Source organism: Egretta garzetta, unplaced genomic scaffold (assembly GCF_000687185.1).
Source record: "Egretta garzetta isolate BGI_Z169 unplaced genomic scaffold, ASM68718v1 scaffold153, whole genome shotgun sequence".
NCBI lineage: Eukaryota > Metazoa > Chordata > Aves > Pelecaniformes > Ardeidae > Egretta > Egretta garzetta.
Window position 1 is genome coordinate 884,388 of NW_009259114.1, and position 18,309 is coordinate 902,696.

Here is an 18,309-nt window from a genome sequence, read left to right on the forward strand (position 1 = left end):
ACGCTCATGAATGAAGTTGGTTTTCAAAAGGTTGTACGCCAGGTAGGTGTTGGCAGGACAAATGATGATTAGATGAATAAGCATTCTGGCAGATGCTGCTACAAGCAAACCCTGAACACCATGTGTAAGCCAGACAAGATTTACAAGCTCCTGTTTCATAGAACATCCTACTTGTCATTTTGGACCAATGGCAGGAGACAGTTGCACAAGATATGAAACCAATTTTGTATTGGTGGAGTCTGTGAGCATGTGAAATACTTTCACTTCTGTTACACCAAATGGAGCTGCGAGGTAAGAGTGTCCATATGCTGGTTGCTTTATTTTTACTGATGGACTGTGTAACACCATGACTTTGGGACAGATTTGAACTAGAATAAAAAAGGAGAGGAAGAATTCTCGGGATTGCCAGAAATTGTTACTGCTGGCTTTTGTCCAATTTTGGTTTCCAACAGAGTAAATCAGTCTGTTCCTAACTAGTGACAAATGCAAGATCTTCTTAGCAGTGACAAAGGACTGGTAAACGTAACAGTGCTTATTATACAGGGTTTGCTAGGAGGGAGGTTCCTCTTACTTTCTGTTTGGAATTCCCCCTAAGCCTTTAACTTTTCTGCAGTGACTGGTCTGGCTCATTTCCTCCTTTCTGGTGTTACTTTCTATAAGCCCTGGGCAGTGATAGCAGCTCTCCTTGTTTTTTGGTACTGAATCCAGAGTGAAAGAACAGGAACTGTCCAGTTTATTAAGGTCAGTTTTTCCTCAACTCTTGAATGCAGTGCTTTTGCCATGGTAATTCATCTTATCTTACCTTTTGTAGATCTTGGATACAGTGTGTCGGTATCTGGACTTGTATTGCTTGAAATATTAATGGGATGAAGTCTGAATGTGGGTGAAATTTTGGAGAATTTTCAGTGATTTTGTTTTGTGGCTAGCCCTGTTACTTGCTCAAAAGGTTGCTGTAGTTTCTTTCAGACTTTGTTAAGAACATACTTGCTTTTTCTATACATGTTGCTTCTGTGGAAAGTGAAAATGAGAATCATTGGAAGAAATTTTTTATTTCCATTTTTTTTCAGATTTGGCAAGACAACCTAGAGCTTTACTTTCATTTTTGGAGGGTTGAGGTTCTGTCCTGAAGAAAGTCTCTGAGTGCAAGTGTACTTTTTGTGCCAAAAAAACTTATAGGCAAGGTGTCTGCTGTGCCGCTTTATTTCATCTTACTGCTGGGATGGGAGAGCTGGGTGCAGCTGTGACACACAAGGCGGTACTGAGTATGAAAAGGCAAATTCTCTTCTCAAATCACAACTCTGACACCTGCAGGACAGTACATTATTAGTCTGCCCGAACTTGGCTGTCTCTAGTGCAAGACGAGTAACATTTCTTTTATCTGTTGTGCTGGTCACTATACAGCCAAGTTCACTAAAAGGCAGAAGCTCCTTTTACCTGACATCTTTACTTTTTCTAAGTTCTTTAATCTCATCTCTAGGGAAGACAAAGGACAATGTGACAGCTTTTTTTTCCAGTATCATCTCTGTTCTTCCTTTTTAGACTATAAAGCCCATGGAAAGTAACACACCACTCCATTGGCAAGATAAAGACTATCGGTAATAGTAGTATCTTTTGTTAAATCAGGTAATACAACAGGGAAGGTTAAAACAGCTTTCAGATGTATAAGCCTTTCATAGATCTGAAATAGAAACTAAAACCAAAGCTAAATATAAATTGAGCACCATTAGTTGCAGTTTATGAATAATCAGGCCATCTCTGAAAGGAATATTTGTTTGGTACCTGTGGAGCAGAGGAATTGTTAGTGATGGATTTGGGGAGAGAAAAGGGAGACAGGTGACTGTAGCATGGAGGGGACTTCATCCCTCCTCGCTGCTGGCTTGCCCACCTCCCAGAGAGCATTGCCCAAAAACACTGCTTGCAGCAAAAGCCACGAAACACATCCCTGCCTTCTGGTGTGTGTATTGTGCACAGTGACATAACCTTTGTGGGGTGCAGAAGAAGAAAGAAGACTTTAGAAAGTTATTTAAAAAAAAAAAAAGCTTTAAAATTGTGGCTGATGATACTGGGCTTTTAGCTCAAAGTGCCAGTGTTTCACTGGAGTTCTTATTTAGAGTTTGATATAATCTGGTTTTTGTCAGCTTGCTTCACACAGATGCATGTGTAGCACTAAATGGGTCTGGGGTGTTGCAAGAAAATAACATTTCTTCAGCAATCTTTGTGTTTAATTTTTCAACCTCCTCTCTTCACAGCAGTCCTGCTCTCTTATTTTTTTGTAATCTTAAGACTTGGAGCTGTAATGTTATGTCACCCCCTGGTTAAGAAATGTGTTATTTGCGTGGCACTCTTTTCTATGAATTATCCTCAGCTTCCTAAGCTGGTACAAAAATTAAATTGCTGGGGGTTTTCCTCTGTTCCTGAAATGACTTTACCTATTTTCATTTTCTTAACCTCTGTACTCATGTGAGAGATTATTTTATTACCTGTCAGTTCAGGTGTCAACAGAGTTTTGAGAAGGAACCCCTAAGAAATCTCCTTAGAAGCATCCACCTTATTTTTGGAGTAAATGTTACATTATTCTCCATATAATCCTTCTCCATTCTCTTAGATATCGTTTGATTTTAGTTAGTAGCAGACCTCATTGCCTGGAGTCTTTAACATGTTGATCCTTTAAAATACAAGACATGGTTAAATCAAATTATTGGGGCAAAATTATAAATCACAGCTACCTCCCTTGTCTTTAGAAATCTAAAATGCCCCATCTAATTCTTAAGACTTGTATGTCATTTAAGTGAACACCTACTCCTTCTTTCACTGGATTCTTTGTCCTGGTACGGTGATGTTCACTATTTCTTTTCCTACTTTTCCAGCATTTTTAATTCATATGGTATCACTTGGACTATAAAAGAGCACTGAAAAAAGCATTGGGAGTCTTAGAAATGAATCACATTGTTGTGCTGTATGTGCAGAATCCAGCACTAACACAAACGCATCCCGAGTAGAAACCTTGCTGTGTGGCAGGCATGCACTGAATCATTGCAGAGGTAACACAGTTCTACTGAATATAGCAATGCAGCTGGAGTGTATAGGCTGCTGGAAAAAGGAGGTGTTACTTAAAGATTTAAAGAACAAAATCCATCTTAGCCAGTGTCCAAACAACAAAGGATTGAACTTTCTGAACAGCAGGGAAATACCTTTAGAAGTCCATACCTGTCTTCCTCCTGTCCAGCACATGCACTTTGTACATGGAGCCCTGCTGCCAAGGAGAGTGCAGGCGTCCCTGGGGACTTCAAATCCTTTGTCTTGCAGGTCAGTGCAGGGTCTGTCTTCCTCCCAATGGGAGTTGGTTGTAGCATTCACAGCCCTAACATAGAAATTATTATGAAATTTTTCAGTCCTCTGATGTGAAAATGTGGCAAACGGCCATTTTGGCAGCATTGTATGGGACCCCAAAGGGAATGCATTATCAGTAAACTAAGTTAAAAACATGTATGAAACAACAGAGAAAGTGCTGAGCAGTATAGAGGTTATTCATCTTTGGTCTCAGACCTAAGTGGCTGCTGGGATACTGTGAGAAAAAAGGGGAAGCCCTCGGAAAGGAATTGCTGTTGTAAACAAGCTTGGTAACATCTGGTTTCATTTTCTGTGCTCCAGTTACAACATGCAGCAAAATACTCGCTGCCCCTGAGGTGTAATTCTCTTTGCCTCTGGCTTTCTTGATGTAGAAATTTTCATCTTTCAAAAACATGCTGCTTTTTTCCTGCACCCTTGGACAGAGTGCTCTCCATGGTGGCACCATGATTTTAACGCAGCAAAGCACAGCTGCTATTAAGAATTTGTTGGTACAGCTACAGAAAGAAATTGCAGCATCCCAAATCCAGCACAGTCAATAGAAAGACAGCCACTATATAGATTTGTCTCATAACCAAAGTAATGAAGAAAAAGAGGGTAAGCTGAGGGCCATTCAGACCAGCAAAACAAAAAAGACGAGTAATGAAGAAAGAGTGGCAATCTTAATTCTTCCCAAGGTAGAAGGCTATGTTTCTCTCACTCCTGTGCTCCTGGGTTATAGCACCTTTTATGTTCTAATTTTCAGCTTTCTAGCCAGACTTGGCACTGGCAAGACTTCTTGGTTGCTTCCTGATGTCCTGACTGTTGTAGGTGAAAATATTTTGCATTACTTACATATTTATCCCCAGGGAAATGCTATGCAATAAATGTTTAAAATAACAAAAGCTGTTATGACTGTGACTTAATTAAAGCGTAGTATTTCCAGGAAGACTAAGTAGGCCTCCTTAGTCACTTCCTGCAGGATTTCCCTTTTCTTTGTTTGCTGTAACCAAGCAGTTTACTAATCACTGAATGTGGAGTGATGCATTTGTCTGTCTTGCATTCCCTTTACAGCTTCTGCCCAATTACTTCTCTGTCTCTAACTCCAGAATTATATTGACTCAGAGGTAATACTTCAACAGCATTATTCACAAAGTCCAGCAACCTGACATTCTGAAAGGCCCAACTCTGTTTACATTTTATGTTAATTCAAAAAAGGAAGGGGCAAAGCAAAACGTTGCAACAAGCTGAAAATTTAATCTGGTATGTTTATAACCTCATTCTTGGTTCTCTGCTTTCCATTTATAGCACAGTAGGCAATAATATAAAATTTTTGTAATCTTGGTAATGTAGTAAGGCCACACAACATGAAAAAGGAAATCTACCTGAGTGTAGGTTATTCCTACTCATGGGACCTCACTGTGCCCACCCACTCTTCTAAGTTCTGGCTCTAGATTCTGGTGTCTTCTGCAGCAGAACACAGAGAGGTCCATTTCCAAGCTGTTTAGAGGGACAACCCCATAGAGGGGTGTCATGATTTAACCCCAGCCGGCAACTAAGCCCCACCCAGCCACTCGCTCACTCCCCCCTGTTGGAGTAAGGGAGAGAATCAGAAGAGTAAAAGTGAGAAAACTCATGGGTTGAGATAAAGGCAGTTTAATAGGTAAAGCAAGGGCCATGTGTGCAAGCAAAGCAAACCAAGGAATTCATTCGCTACTTCCCAAGGGCAGGCAGGTGTTCAGCCATCCCCAGGAAAGCAGGGCTCCATCATGTGTAATGGTGACTTGGGAAGACAAACACCATCATTCCAAACATCCCCCCACCCCCTTCCTTCCGTCCGTCCTTCCTTCCGTCCTTCCTTCCCCCAGCTTGATACGCTGAGCATGATGTCATATGGTATGGAATATCCCTTGGGCCAGTTGGGGTCAGCTGTGCCCCCTCCCAGCTTCTTTTGCCCTGGGCAGAGCAGGGGAAGCTGAAAAGTCCTTAACTGGCATAAGCACTGCTCAGCAACAACTAAACCATCCCTGTGTTGTCAACATTCTTCTCCTACTGAGTCCAAAACACAGCACTATGCCAGCTGCTAGGAAGAAAATTAACTCTATCCTAGCCAAAAGCAGGACAAGGGGTAAGAGGAACAATGACTGGTTTATAACAAATCAGTGTGTGGCAGTGTGTGACTAGGTCTGCTCTGCCTTCTTTCATTAGAGCTGCGGTGTTAGCTATATTTCTCTTTTTTCATGTTTCAGGTAGAATTCATGGTGCCACAGGTTCCTCCACATTTACATGCCTCAGGAAAGTATACATGTAACCAGGGACGTCAATGGCATTCTGCTAAAGGCAGAATATTTGAGAGTGGTATTATAGCTAATCCTTCATTGCAAAATACAGTGCCTGGTGCCAAGCTGAAACTTTTCATGGTTGTGGTGTGTGGACACCTATTTTAACAGGATATGGTCTGGAAGTGTTGCTGGTTTTTCATTTCATGCTGGCATCTCAATATTATGGTGGAGTATGCTCAGGTGGCATTCATATCAGTGATCTGTAAACACTGAGGAGCCAATATTTGATTTTGAAAGAGTTTTATGAAGATGATTAATAACCGACAAGTAATGTTATTCCACTACCTGTGGAATATCCAGGAGGAATGTTTGAGCTAATTCTGGTGCCTGCTGCAGTAACTGGAAGGAAATAGAAGGGATTTAAAATGAGGTAGGTAGAAGAAGAAATAAACTTTATCAAGAAATGCAGGTGCAGCAGTCTAAGCAGTTCTTACATAAACATGGGTGACTGGTGCAGGGAGCATCTTAGATCAGTCAGATTTGTCTGGATATTGTATGGCACTCTGCTTGAAAGTCTAGAGCAATTTCCATCTCATGAGTAGGCATGTGCGTGAGTTCTGAGGGGGAAAGAAAATTGATTAAAAAATAATTTTGATAGATTCCAAAGTGTCAGTGAGTTCCCTGTTACCAGAAGCTAATTCCCAAGGTGACCATGCCATTCTGTACAAAATCAACCATATGGTTTGGGAAAGAATTATGTGTTCTACTTTTCACTGTTCCTTCTTGAGCTGAGGGGATGTCTCCTAATGCTACCTCCAGGGCTTAGGAACTGGGTGTAGCATCCCAGCCAGAAGCTGCTTCCCTTGACCGTAAAGAATGGGATTCTTCTTCCATCCTCTTCACTGCAGTCTCCTCATTTCCCTGATACCTGCTGGATCTATGCTTGCATCATTTATATCCTGATAAAAATACAGGAGTTGTGACTTATTCGATAATTGGCACTTTTGGTCCAGGTGGTCAGACTGCAGTATCCCGCTCCCCTGACTGGAGTAAAAAATAGATAAGTGGCATCGCAAGCTGCATCTGGATCTATAAGTTTAAGTAACTCAGGTTTATAACTCAGTGCAAGACTTGGTAAGCAATACCAGTTTCACAGCCTTAAGATCTCAATGTCTTGTCAACAGAAAGTTGTGGACTTGCAGTTTTGGTTGACAAAAGCTGTGTTTTTTTCATAGCTAACTGTTTTGCAATTTGATTTCAGACAGCAAAAGACAAATCATGGATTCAGCATTTGTGTCTGAAAATGGCTATCTTGATTTGCTGCACAGTGATATCGATCCATTTCATCTGTATACTCTCCTTGATCTTAAGTCATCTGGAAATGAAGAAGGTGACTTCTCTGCAGGTTAGTAAAACACTGAAAAATGCTTGATTAGTTTAGTCATCATGCTATAAGTTATTAGCATCTCCTCTCAATTACGTAGTCATCTAATGGCAGTTTATCATGGTGGCTGGACTAAATTCAACAGATACTTGGTCTTACAATGTGGTAACTTTGTCTGTATCTGTATATAAAATAGCAGCTGCTTCGAGAAACTATCATGTTTTTAAAACTGTACATATTTACAGCTTCCTGCTCCGTGAGTCTAACAAAACATGCTATACATGTCACTCATCAAGGTGTTGAGGTCTTTGGTTTGGATATCATTCCTGTAAGTAGTTTATTTGCGAATGTTCCTAGCGTAAGCTCATTGACTGTAATTGTCAACACTTTTTGTAAGTTTCAAGCCAAAAGCTTGCAAAACAGAGACTTTTAGATGAGTCTGTGATGAAGCCAGTCTGCAAGCAAACTAGCATTTCATTTCTTCTGAGATCCTAAGACACCAACACAATGGACTTTTATTACCAGATGCCATTTTACAGCTTTTGCAGGCACAGACCAATGATTTTAGGATTCTGAGATAGGGGAGAAAGCAGAAGGGCTACCACATAAAGATGATAGTTTCTTGCACATAAATCCCTACAGGTAATCGGATTAGGTTGCCCTGGATCTCAAACTTCTGCTCCTGAATTCGTGTGGAGGTTGTGGAACATTCTGCCCTCCCTGAGTCTGCTGGCGTAGAAGTATGGAAGTGTATCTGTGCTGCTGACTGTGCTGTGGAGCAATAGCTGAGCTTATTTTAAACAAATGAGCTGGACTGTGGCAATAAAAGGAGAAAATATGTATGCCAGATATGAAGTCCTATAGCTCTGTGCCCAATAGGTATAAAACATTACCAAATTGGAGGATGCCACCTCACATCTTTGTTGCTTTCATGAGTGACCAGTGTCAGCAGGTACAGGGCCAAATCAGTGGAGAACTGAGCACCAGAATTTGGAATCATCTTTGTGATTATTTCCCAGGTTGAGCTCTGCTCTCTCATCTTCTGATTTATTAACACCTGCAGGAGTATTTCTTCACTCCCATGGCCACACTTGTTCAGTGACTGAAAGTAGAATGAATTAGGGATCAAGGACTGATTCTTGCTATATTGGAGATGTTTCACAGATTTGAATACTTCTGAGCCTTAGCCATGTCTGAGATGATGTAGATAAATTGAACATTGTCAGGACATGGCGACAGTTATTGGAAGCTGGACATCTCTGCTGTGAAGGTGTTAGCATGGTCCCTGGCATGTTTTTGGTCTTGGCCAACTAGTAGCTTCACAGGCTATTTGTAGCTGCAGTTCAGGGGTTCGCATGGACCCAGCATCATTCTAAACAGGGAATTTGGATGGTGCCACTGTATCCTGAAGAATAAGAAGGTTTAATAGAATGGATGAGTCCAGGCCATGCATGTAGGCTTTAGTGTCATAGAACAGATTCTGGACTGTTTTATTTACTAGGAGAGACGAAGTCTCAGAGTGTAGCAAAATAAAAGTGTTGATCTCTGGGTGATTATAAATCACTGAGACTTCAGTTCTGTTCCTACTTAGCCAATGTACAGTGAAGAGCCAAAGCCTTATCCTGAAGTAACAAATCCACCTTTTCTGCATGTCCTGCTATCTGGTGTTTTTAATCCTTGGTTATGGTATTCATTGAGTCAATGCATACTCTTTTTTAATTCTAGATACTGAAGTTGATGTCAGCAACTATGATCAGTTCAATAATATAGATTTCCTGTATACGATGGAAAATGGTGAAAATGGGGATGAATTGTATCTCTGTTCCAACACCATAGAAGCTTATGCTAGAATAGGTATGAAAGCAATTTTTGTTTTTTACATCATTATTTTCCAATCACTTGCTATAGCTATTTCTTACAAATTGTATTTTCGGTCTAAAGCAGTGGTGTATACTCAAGTGGCCTGTCCCTCATGCATGGTAGATCTAGCCAGGGTACCTAGACCTGTGCATGGTGGGGAAACAGACGAACAGTAGCTTGTGGTTTTGGGGGGAAAATCTCTCTATTAATGGCTCCTTCTGCTTAATACTTCCTGTCTCAACTTCTCCTTTCTCATGTTCTTTATTTCCTGAACAACAATTTACGAGAAAAACTTAATTTAACTCTTCAATTTCACTTATACTGTAGAATTCTGTTAATGAGGGTAAGCTTACAAGAGTTTTACTGTGAAATTTACTGTCATTACTGTGTTCCTTTTTTTTTTTCCTTCTTGCTAGCTGAATTAGCAGAATATGTGCTCAAAGATCAGCAGGAGAAGCAAGTGGAAGACACTTTTGGTAAGATTCATGTGGCAAAGATTAATTTTCTCCATGACAGTGTTCTGGCTAACATCTGAACTGTACTTCGTCCCCAAAATTTGAATACTAGTAAGGTTTCTATGCATCTGATATCCTCTTCTTTCCCCTTGGGAACGGTGTCCCAGGATTTTCTTGGCAGACTTTGAGGATTTTCTGTATTTTTGCAAGCCTTTCTCAAAGACGGCAGTTTTATCTCTGACAGAGTTGCTGATCACGTCACCGTGGCCATAGTGTATGCACAGCTTAACTGTCTAGGGCAGTATATGTTATCAATTAGCGTCCGACTTACTTTGACTACAACATGGATGATAAGTTCATTAAACCTGACACACCCAGAGGACTTAGCATGCGTATAAATGCAGTTCATGCGCACTTATTTCTGTCCAAGATGTACAGAGCTGCCTGAGGAAGCATGTCAAACTACTTCTCTCCCTGATCAATGCAGCAATGGTATAATATACACGTAGTAAATGATTCCCTCATTCACTGCTTGACCAGAGATAATTGCTTGGTTTTGGTACAAAATCATTGTTTTGGTAGTGGCACAATGCAGCTGTTTACTGTTTCAGAATAGATATATATATATTAATATGTGGCTGTTGGGAAATGGGTAGAATCAGAAAGATTCACAGAATATCTGTATATCCTGTTTTATGTTTAAGCAAAGTAATTTGGAATAATTTACCAAAGGTCAGTCCTTCCCTAGAACAATTCTGCCTACAGGAAGCTCAGATGACTTTTAAAAAGTTTTTTACTGTTCCCTGGTGTTTTTAGAATTTGGGGGATTTTGTACCTAATGGCAAAATTTATATTGGTTTTAGAGGAAAAAAGATACAGTGTTAGTATTTAAGTATTTGCCAGTAGAAGACCAGTATGAAGAACTTCACAGTTCATACAACACAAAATATAAAATCTGTTTAGAACCCTTTACTCTGTCTCTTAAAGGATCTAATCCTTTTCGTACATTAAAGGAGTAAGTAACTTTACGAGTACTGAGTTCTCGCTGTGATGTTTTATTCTTTGCTCATCATTAGAGCATTGAAAAGTGTTTATGTTTTATTAGCCACTGAATTTATGGCAGCAGATCAATATTTTGCAGTTCAGAAACTAACACAGGGTGACAGAATATGCGTTCAGAGCTCTGTGGGCTTTCTAAATCATATTGATCTTGGATATGTTTTATTGTGTGATTTGGTTTTTATCTTTTATTTGGAGCATATTTCATCTTTGCTGCCTGTTGTTGTGTTTCTCTTGCTTTTACCTTTTTCTACAATTTTTCTAGGAGAACAATGGTTGACATTTGGCAATATTTCATGTTTTTAGCAGGGAACCTTATTTTGGATGAAATGGCTGCTGAAAACACTGAGAAATTTACTGACATAAAGATGCAGAAATGTCACAAACGAAGTAAGTGAAAAATAGTGAGAGTTTGAAAGGCTGCAGTATTTGAATTCTAAATTTGTGCTATGGTACTTTGGTTTTAACACAGCCTCGATGCGTCTTTCATGTAGTTCTTCAATGATACAACCAGATGTGCTTCCTCTGACCTTGCTTATCCCGTGTTGGCTGGAAATGAAAATGGTTACACCCCAAGCACATTATTTACAATTCACAGAATTTCTTGTCCTGCAACATGACATTAAGCATGTTATATTTCTTCCCTTTTTTCAGTCATCTGTGTGACAGTGTTAACTTTGTTTTCAGTGTATCTGTAGCTTCACGAGCATTAGCTGAACAATTCCCTCTTTAATAGCAAAAACAACAGCAAAAGTCTTTGATTACTGGCACAAAAACTGCAGCCTAATTGAAACTTCACAGTCAGAGTAAAATAATATGGGGCTTTTCACATTCACGTTTTACACATTGGACCTGTACAGTTCTGAAGTGGCTGAATGGAAACTCATAAGACCCCCTTCTACTTTAAAAAGTTAAAATCAGTTTCCATGGTAGAAACTTAAAATTACCAAACTGGTTCAATTTTTATCAGTTACTGTCACCTTTCTTTCTTTCTTTCAGCCTTCTTAGGCTCTGCAGAGAGTTGCTCTGATGCTTCAGAACCCAAATACAAGAAAATAGGTAAGTTATTGGCTGAATAGGAAAAGATTATTGAACATATATTGTCTCATATTTCAAAGTCTCACCCTCCGTTAGGTAACTCTACCTTATAGGGAGGTTTGCTCTCTAGATTTGATGATACAGCATCATCGTGCATTTTCATGTTTTTACTTCCAACAGAGTAGAAATCACTGTAGAATCACATTCTTTTACACCTCTGACTAATTCTTGATGCAACAAATCTGTGCCCTCTTATCAGTAGCTTTTAAACTGTGCATCTTAGGACCAACTACATGGTAGCCTGGGGACAGTTGGATCCTATGCTTCAAAAGCACGTTCCTGCCACGTGATGGAAAAATTACTTCCTTAGCATCAGCAGAGGCACAGTTGAACTTTCCTAAATCTGTCTGAGGGAAGAAAGCAAAACAATGGAGAATTGGGTCAGTGCCAAATTTTGTCATTTTTATCTCATACACCTTTTGGTTTCGATGGGTAATATGACTCAGGACATAGTTTGGCATTTCCTGGGTTTGGTCCTCTTTGTTCTAAGTGCAACACCTTCCAAAAATCCAGTGAATTGTCCTTGTGGAAATAATAACTGTGAAGAGGTGGCTTCTTGTCCCAGCCCATGCTATACAGTCCTGTAAACCAAAGGAAGAATGGGAGAAAAGGAAACTTCTAGGCGTGTGTGATATTAGACCATCTACAAGGCAGTACCTGTGGCCAGCAGGCAGGTTGTAACTTGTTCCCTAGGTGTAAACTGGTGCTAAAGTTTCTACCCAGCTTCCAAATCCATGTGAGAGCAATCACCTTTAGATGAAAATATTATACTGTGTTTTGAAGTCACATATGCATTACCGTATGCTAGCACACTTCCCAAGCCTCTTAAGAGGATGTCTGATTGCACCAGGCCCCACAGGCTGTGTACACATCAGGGTGGGCAGCCAAAACCATTGTGTAACCTAGAGAGCCACCCAGAGAGTGCTTGGATCATGGGACTAAAATTCAGGCTGGCAATTGCCTAGCAGTTGCTGAGGAACTGGCATGGACTCGATGAAAGTCATAGAGAGCACACACATGCACTGGGGCTGTCACCCAAGCTGGTTTTCCAGTGTTCATGTGGACTCCTGGGGGAGGATTGAGCAGAATTAGCAGTGAAAAAAATACATTTGCTGGATATGGAAAGGTAATCAGAGTTCCTACCAAACTGGCACCTGCCGGTTGTAGTTATTTAGATGCAGGTAAAGTTCCTGGCAATTAGTACCCATCAAAGGTGGATTGCCTCCTATCTGCTTAAATTCCTTTATAGATTTGGTGCTTTTTAAAGCCTATGTTTATGCCACACTAACAATGAGAGGCACATCAGTTCCTGTTGAAAAAAAAAACAGAACCAAAACCAAAACAGTAAAAATGCCTCACCCTACAGAACTTGCATTCCAGTCTACGTTATCATCAGAGAGCTAACAGTTGCTTTGTAAAGCTGCACCTATCCTTTTCCAGAAAGTGCTCAGAATAGTATTGCTCTCTGTACCTAACTTGACCCAATGAAGGTGTTGAGGGAAGGAATATATACATAAGGCAGTGTAAGTACTAGGTACAAAAAATCTAATTGACAGAAAGGTGAACTACATGACAAAATCCGGAATTTATTTAACTTGTCATAAAATGAGTGTCACAGTATGGTCCTGCAAAGCCAAATGCATCAACTCTTAGCAGTGTAAGACTATCTACGGCAAAGAGGATAATGTGCACTAAAGTTCAGAGTGCTAAGCCAAGGATGAAATTCGTTTAAAGGAATTGGATGAAATTGAACTTTAGATTGGCCTAACTATTTGTGGCTAGGTATAACAGTACCTGATCTCATCTGACTGTAGCAACCCAACAATCCTCGGATAAGAAATTACGTGGGAATTTCACATGCTGTTTTATACACAAGCTGAAAGACACTTTTTAAAGTCTGTTTTTATACCACAGTGAAAATGAAAGATTCCTATAACAAAATAATACATCAGTTCCTGATAAACAATGTAAACACATCCCACCCTAAAGAGCTTGCATTCCACATGACAATGCACACTATAGTGACACAAAACCCACACAGGTTTGTAGCTCCTGCTAAAATATTAGACCACAGAAAGCAATGAAATAGAGATTTAATTGTTGCTGCTGGACGGGGGGGGGAAGAAAATCAAAACCAACTCTGAGAATAAGGGTGTTAAGGGTGTTCCCTAAACAAAGGAAACTAGCAGACTAGTTCAAAATAAGCAAGTGTATCTTACTTGACTTGTAAGAAACTTTGAATTAGCAGATGAAATCATACAATGCACGAGTCTCCCTTCCCAAAGAAACCTTTTCTTTGACCCCCTTAACTTCTAGCAATGAAATAACTTTATCCTTTTGTTTTGCTTTTTTTTTTTTCCAAGTTGAAGTCCCTGCAGTGTCTGCAGGGAATGGCAGTTTCTTACCTATGCCTCTCAACAGCCATCCAGCTAGCTCCACCTCACTAACTAACCAGCATGTGTCCTTTTCTGTTCCTGCTACCAATGCGTTCGAAAGAAGTTTTGTAATTCCTGGTATGTAGAATACAGCTATAGGTGTGCATCTGTACACAGGTTGATTTATACAAGGAGAAAACTCTTGTATAAATCTGGTCAGTGACCATGAACAATGGCAGGGGAAACAAGTAAATAAAATAACAGAATTATTGACTATATGCTAATCTAAATAATTACTTAAGAATAAGAAATCACAAAATTTTCATTAGTAAATCTTGGTTTGGTTCCAATTTCTTTTTCATCCGGAGGTTTATAAAGGACTGTGGGATAATTATATTTGCAATAGTAGAGCAAAATCTAAATTGGAATTTTGTTCACAAAAACTGAGTACCAATCCAAGTAATGGGCTGTGTAGCCACCTGGCCTTAATCATGTTGTGTAGCAGAGGGTGCTCATGGTACACTGGCAAGTGCTAATGACAGACAGAATTCAACACCTTTCAGTGTTAAATCTATGCTGGAAAGGAACCAAAAAGCAGTGGGTAAGTTAGAAGTCTTGAAGTATCTGATGCTAGCTGAAACAGCACAAAGCAGCAGAAGAAACTCTGTCACACCTACAGAAACTCAGAGCTGTGGCTGATTAAATTGCAAGCACTACATCATAAAAAAAAAATCCCAGTGTGGGTTCAGGGGGAGGATGCTCGCTAGCTGCTTGCACAAGGGAAAGATGTAGTGCAAAGGATGGTAAAATTAATTCAGATACATAGTATTTTCTCTCTTCTGGCTCTCTGGTCCATACAATTGCAGACTTTGGCTTAAGCACTTTTCCTTATGTTAACAGAATTTCTTTTTAGACTATTGAAAACCAGTGGTCACTGAAAGCTGGGTAATCCTTTGTATTTTACATTCATTGTACTTCTTAAGAGTTTTTGTTTAATGGATTCTATGGACCTCATGCGATGCTATGAATTCTGGTTCATAAACTTTTCACTGGGAATATTTGCTCAGAAGCTGCCAGAAGGATAAGTAGCTTTTAGACAGCTTTTTCTTCCTTAGAAACCTTTAGAACTCAGGAGCCTTTAAAAACAGAAAAGTAATTATTCTGCACTCATTTCAGGATCTTCAGCCCCTTTGCTTCCAGAGTGTCTAACTGTTGGCATGAAAGGGAGCCAAGAGAATACAGGCTTTGCAGATCCTTCACAGCAGATACTTAACTTTGTTCTTGGAAATGGCACATCTGATGTTTTAATATATCCAGGTAAGAGCAATAACTTTTTATCCATATAAATAGGCAGAAAGTACAGGAAAATCAATGCTGTCAACAAAGTACTAAGTTCCCTCATTTCAGTTACTGATAGCTAGGACAGGCTGAAAACTATAATTTGTTTCTTGCCAGTGTTGGCTTCTTCCAAGGAAACATTGATATCCCCAAGTTTTCCATTTAGTTTATGTGGTAAGTAGAAAATGAATTTTTATATATGTATGGTACTCCATTGGGAGAGGGAGCATATTGCTTCTACCTAAAGCCAGTTCTCCCCTCCAGGCTTTGCTCATATTGACCTTATTGAGGAAAATAAAAATCAATGGCATTTCCTTCTTTGCATTGATCACTGCCTGCTTAGTCTAGTCCAAAATACAGAACAGATAAAGGGTTGTAGAGCTACAGGTTCAGCTACGTATTAGCAGTCAATCCACTGCGTTGGCAATGAAGTCCAGTTTCTGGAAGAAGTCTTTTTGTCTCGTTAAAACAATCAAAAAGCCCAGTGTGCTTAAGCACCATCAGAAGTGGAAGTTGTGCTGGCACTGGCATGGCCTGAGCATCTTAAATGCTCGGTGCTGCAAGCCAGACTGTACTCGGCTCACATGGAAGCCCCAAAATAAAAATGGGGCTAACTAAATAGTACAGAAGCCTAATATGCAGAAAGGCTTATAAAGGAATTGGAGCCTTGGTCAGGGTATAACAGTCCCACCTGTGGTAGCAAACTTTCCTCAGGCACTTTTCTTCCAGCCCTCAGAGAGCTGTTAGAACAGAGAGTTTGCTGTCTGAGGTTATTTAGTTTCTGATCTCTACGTACCCTGGTGGTTACAGCTGCTTGCAGCTTAGTGCAAGTGTTTTGTTGCCCTCTGGTGGCTAACACCACCCAAAATAGCAAAAAAGGGGGTATTAATAGACAAATACCCCTAGGTTTGGGGAAGTGTTTGTAAGTGATATATAATGTTTATTGAATACACAAATATTAATAATTCCAACTCATTTACAGCAGCACAACATATGTATGTTGCAAACCTCAGATCTCCAAATGCAGCAGAAAAAATAGTGCATAAGCTAGCAAGGCAGTCTCTTCCTTTTTTAAACATTGTTAACACCTAATTGATTTGACCACTGCTGCTTCCCATCTAAATGTCTGGTTACACCCTTTCTTGGTTTTCCATTCTGTTGGTTTTGTTTAATAAAATAAAAAGTAAACCAAAACCAGACACCTGCCTGAAAACTGGCATGTCCCCTCTTTATTTAATATCTTAAGTCAATTTTTCTTGTCCAAGGAGGAGAACTGTCTCTGTATCAAATGTATTCTTTCACTGGAAAAAAGGACTATGCTTATTACAAGTCTGTGGGTACTTCCCTGCTAGAAGCCACTCTGAACTCTAGCCATTCCACCTATTGCTGGCATGCAGGGTAGAAATTGATTTCCAGATCTCTGAAACGTTAAGATTTGTATTTTTTTTTTAAACCACTTTCTGCATCAAGATGAACCAAATATTATGGTAATAAATACATTTGTACAAATCTAGGGAGCTTAACCTGTTTTGGTTGGGGCTTTTTTCCCCACATCTCTGCTGAGTGCGGTTACCCTGAGACTATTGATGAGGTTGGGTTTGTTACAGTCTCTGTCAATTTAAATTCTGTCCTGCATCTGCAAAGCTTTTCCCATCAAAAGATTTGTCAGAACTGATACTCTGTCATTACCAGGCCATTACCATTACCAGTGTAAAAAATATGCTTTCTCTGAAAAATTCCCAATATTTTTGTTTATGGCAGACACTTCTCATCTGGCCAAGTGCAAAGGTCTGCAGTAGTTTGAAAACAAACAGGCAAAAAGAAAGAAAATTGGACAGTGACAGCACTTCATCAGGAAGAGTAATGGGTAGATTCTGTTACCTATAGTCATTTCTCTGTGGCTTTCATCTTTAATGCTTGGTTACAAGGTGTAGAATAACAAAAGGAAGCTATTGCTTTTGATGGCATAAAGAAGTCCTATGTGTGAACGTGAATTTATGCAAAATGCTGACATTTGAAAAGAACAGTGGATGTCACCTTGTTACAATAGGTCTTCTGCTTCATACAACTGTCGGAACAGCTGTCATCTTGCTTGGTGTCATACTGCCTGCAACTCTTCATGTCAGTTGAATTATACTTGTGTGAAGATTTTTTTCCTTTTCCCTGTAAAATAAGCAAAATATCTCTTTCTCTGGATGATACTTAATATATGTTGCAATGAACTTGAAAATTTGCATTAGTCTTAATTAGTGTTAAAATTAGTAAAGCTGAATCGATGACTATCTAGGTGTCTTCCTCAAGTATATTTGTTTTTTTTCTCCAGGTTTAGAAATATTCAAAGAAGTCCAAGTTCCCATAATTCCTTCTGAAGAACCTTTCAAAAGACCAAGTGAGTTTAGAACTCTTGAACTTAAAACTTCCAGTATTTTTGGCCAATTTTTCTGTGTTTCTTTCCATACAGAAAAGCTACATGTTGTAGGAATTGTTATTCAGTAATTTGTGAAGCTGTTCCTAGTGTCTGAGCACAATTTCTCTTTCTAAGATATTAGACTTGTCTACCTTTAGATATCTAGCTGTAGTACCCACTTAGGAGGGCAGTGTACTTGGCTGGTTTTATCATACGCATAGCTACCTCCAAAATTATTTAGTTCATAGGTCTAAAAGTGTCTATTGTGCCTGCACTCCTAATTTAAGTACCAGCACTGGCATGGGATAAATCCAGACCTACATGCTTTATGGGAACTGATGTATTTTGACCATATTACAGTTATATACTTAAACCATGCTGAAGCAACGTTGTCATTTGTGGACTGGCTTGTTCAGTTTGTGTGTGCTTTTTATTTCTCTAGAGCCAGTGGAAGCTTTCTGTACATCACTTAGGGATTATTTCCGAGACGTGTGCAAATCTGTGGCCATGGAGCGTGAAGTGACTCTTGATCACCTGTTTATTGATGGGAGACTTGTTCAAAGCCAAACTGAAACCAAGACTGGGAAGAACAGTGTAAAAGCAATGGAAAAGGAGCTGGTAACTTGCAGTCTGCAAGGGAAGGAAAATGCAGCCCTTAAAAGAAGCCAAATATTTCAAATCCCGGGAAGTAAAGACTTAGAGACTAAAGTGATTGTGGTGCTGG

At 39.6% G+C, this 18,309-nt stretch overlaps 1 protein-coding gene across 1 annotated transcript in view; it reads left to right on the forward strand.

The window, feature by feature from the left end:
• Nucleotides 1-602: 602 nt before the first annotated feature.
• The window catches only part of CIITA (class II major histocompatibility complex transactivator), a 29,163-nt gene continuing 11,456 nt past the window's right edge, over nt 603-18,309 (forward strand). Inside the window, 11 exon segments of the mRNA XM_035891059.1 lie at nt 603-741; nt 6,871-7,014; nt 8,719-8,847; nt 9,270-9,329; nt 10,674-10,757; nt 11,367-11,426; nt 13,829-13,978; nt 15,017-15,157; nt 17,502-17,567; nt 18,028-18,307; nt 18,309. The exon segment at nt 18,309 is cut by the window's right edge and continues 1,400 nt beyond it. Coding sequence (XP_035746952.1) covers nt 6,888-7,014; nt 8,719-8,847; nt 9,270-9,329; nt 10,674-10,757; nt 11,367-11,426; nt 13,829-13,978; nt 15,017-15,157; nt 17,502-17,567; nt 18,028-18,307; nt 18,309 — 1,098 coding nt within the window. The 5' untranslated portion in view covers nt 603-741; nt 6,871-6,887.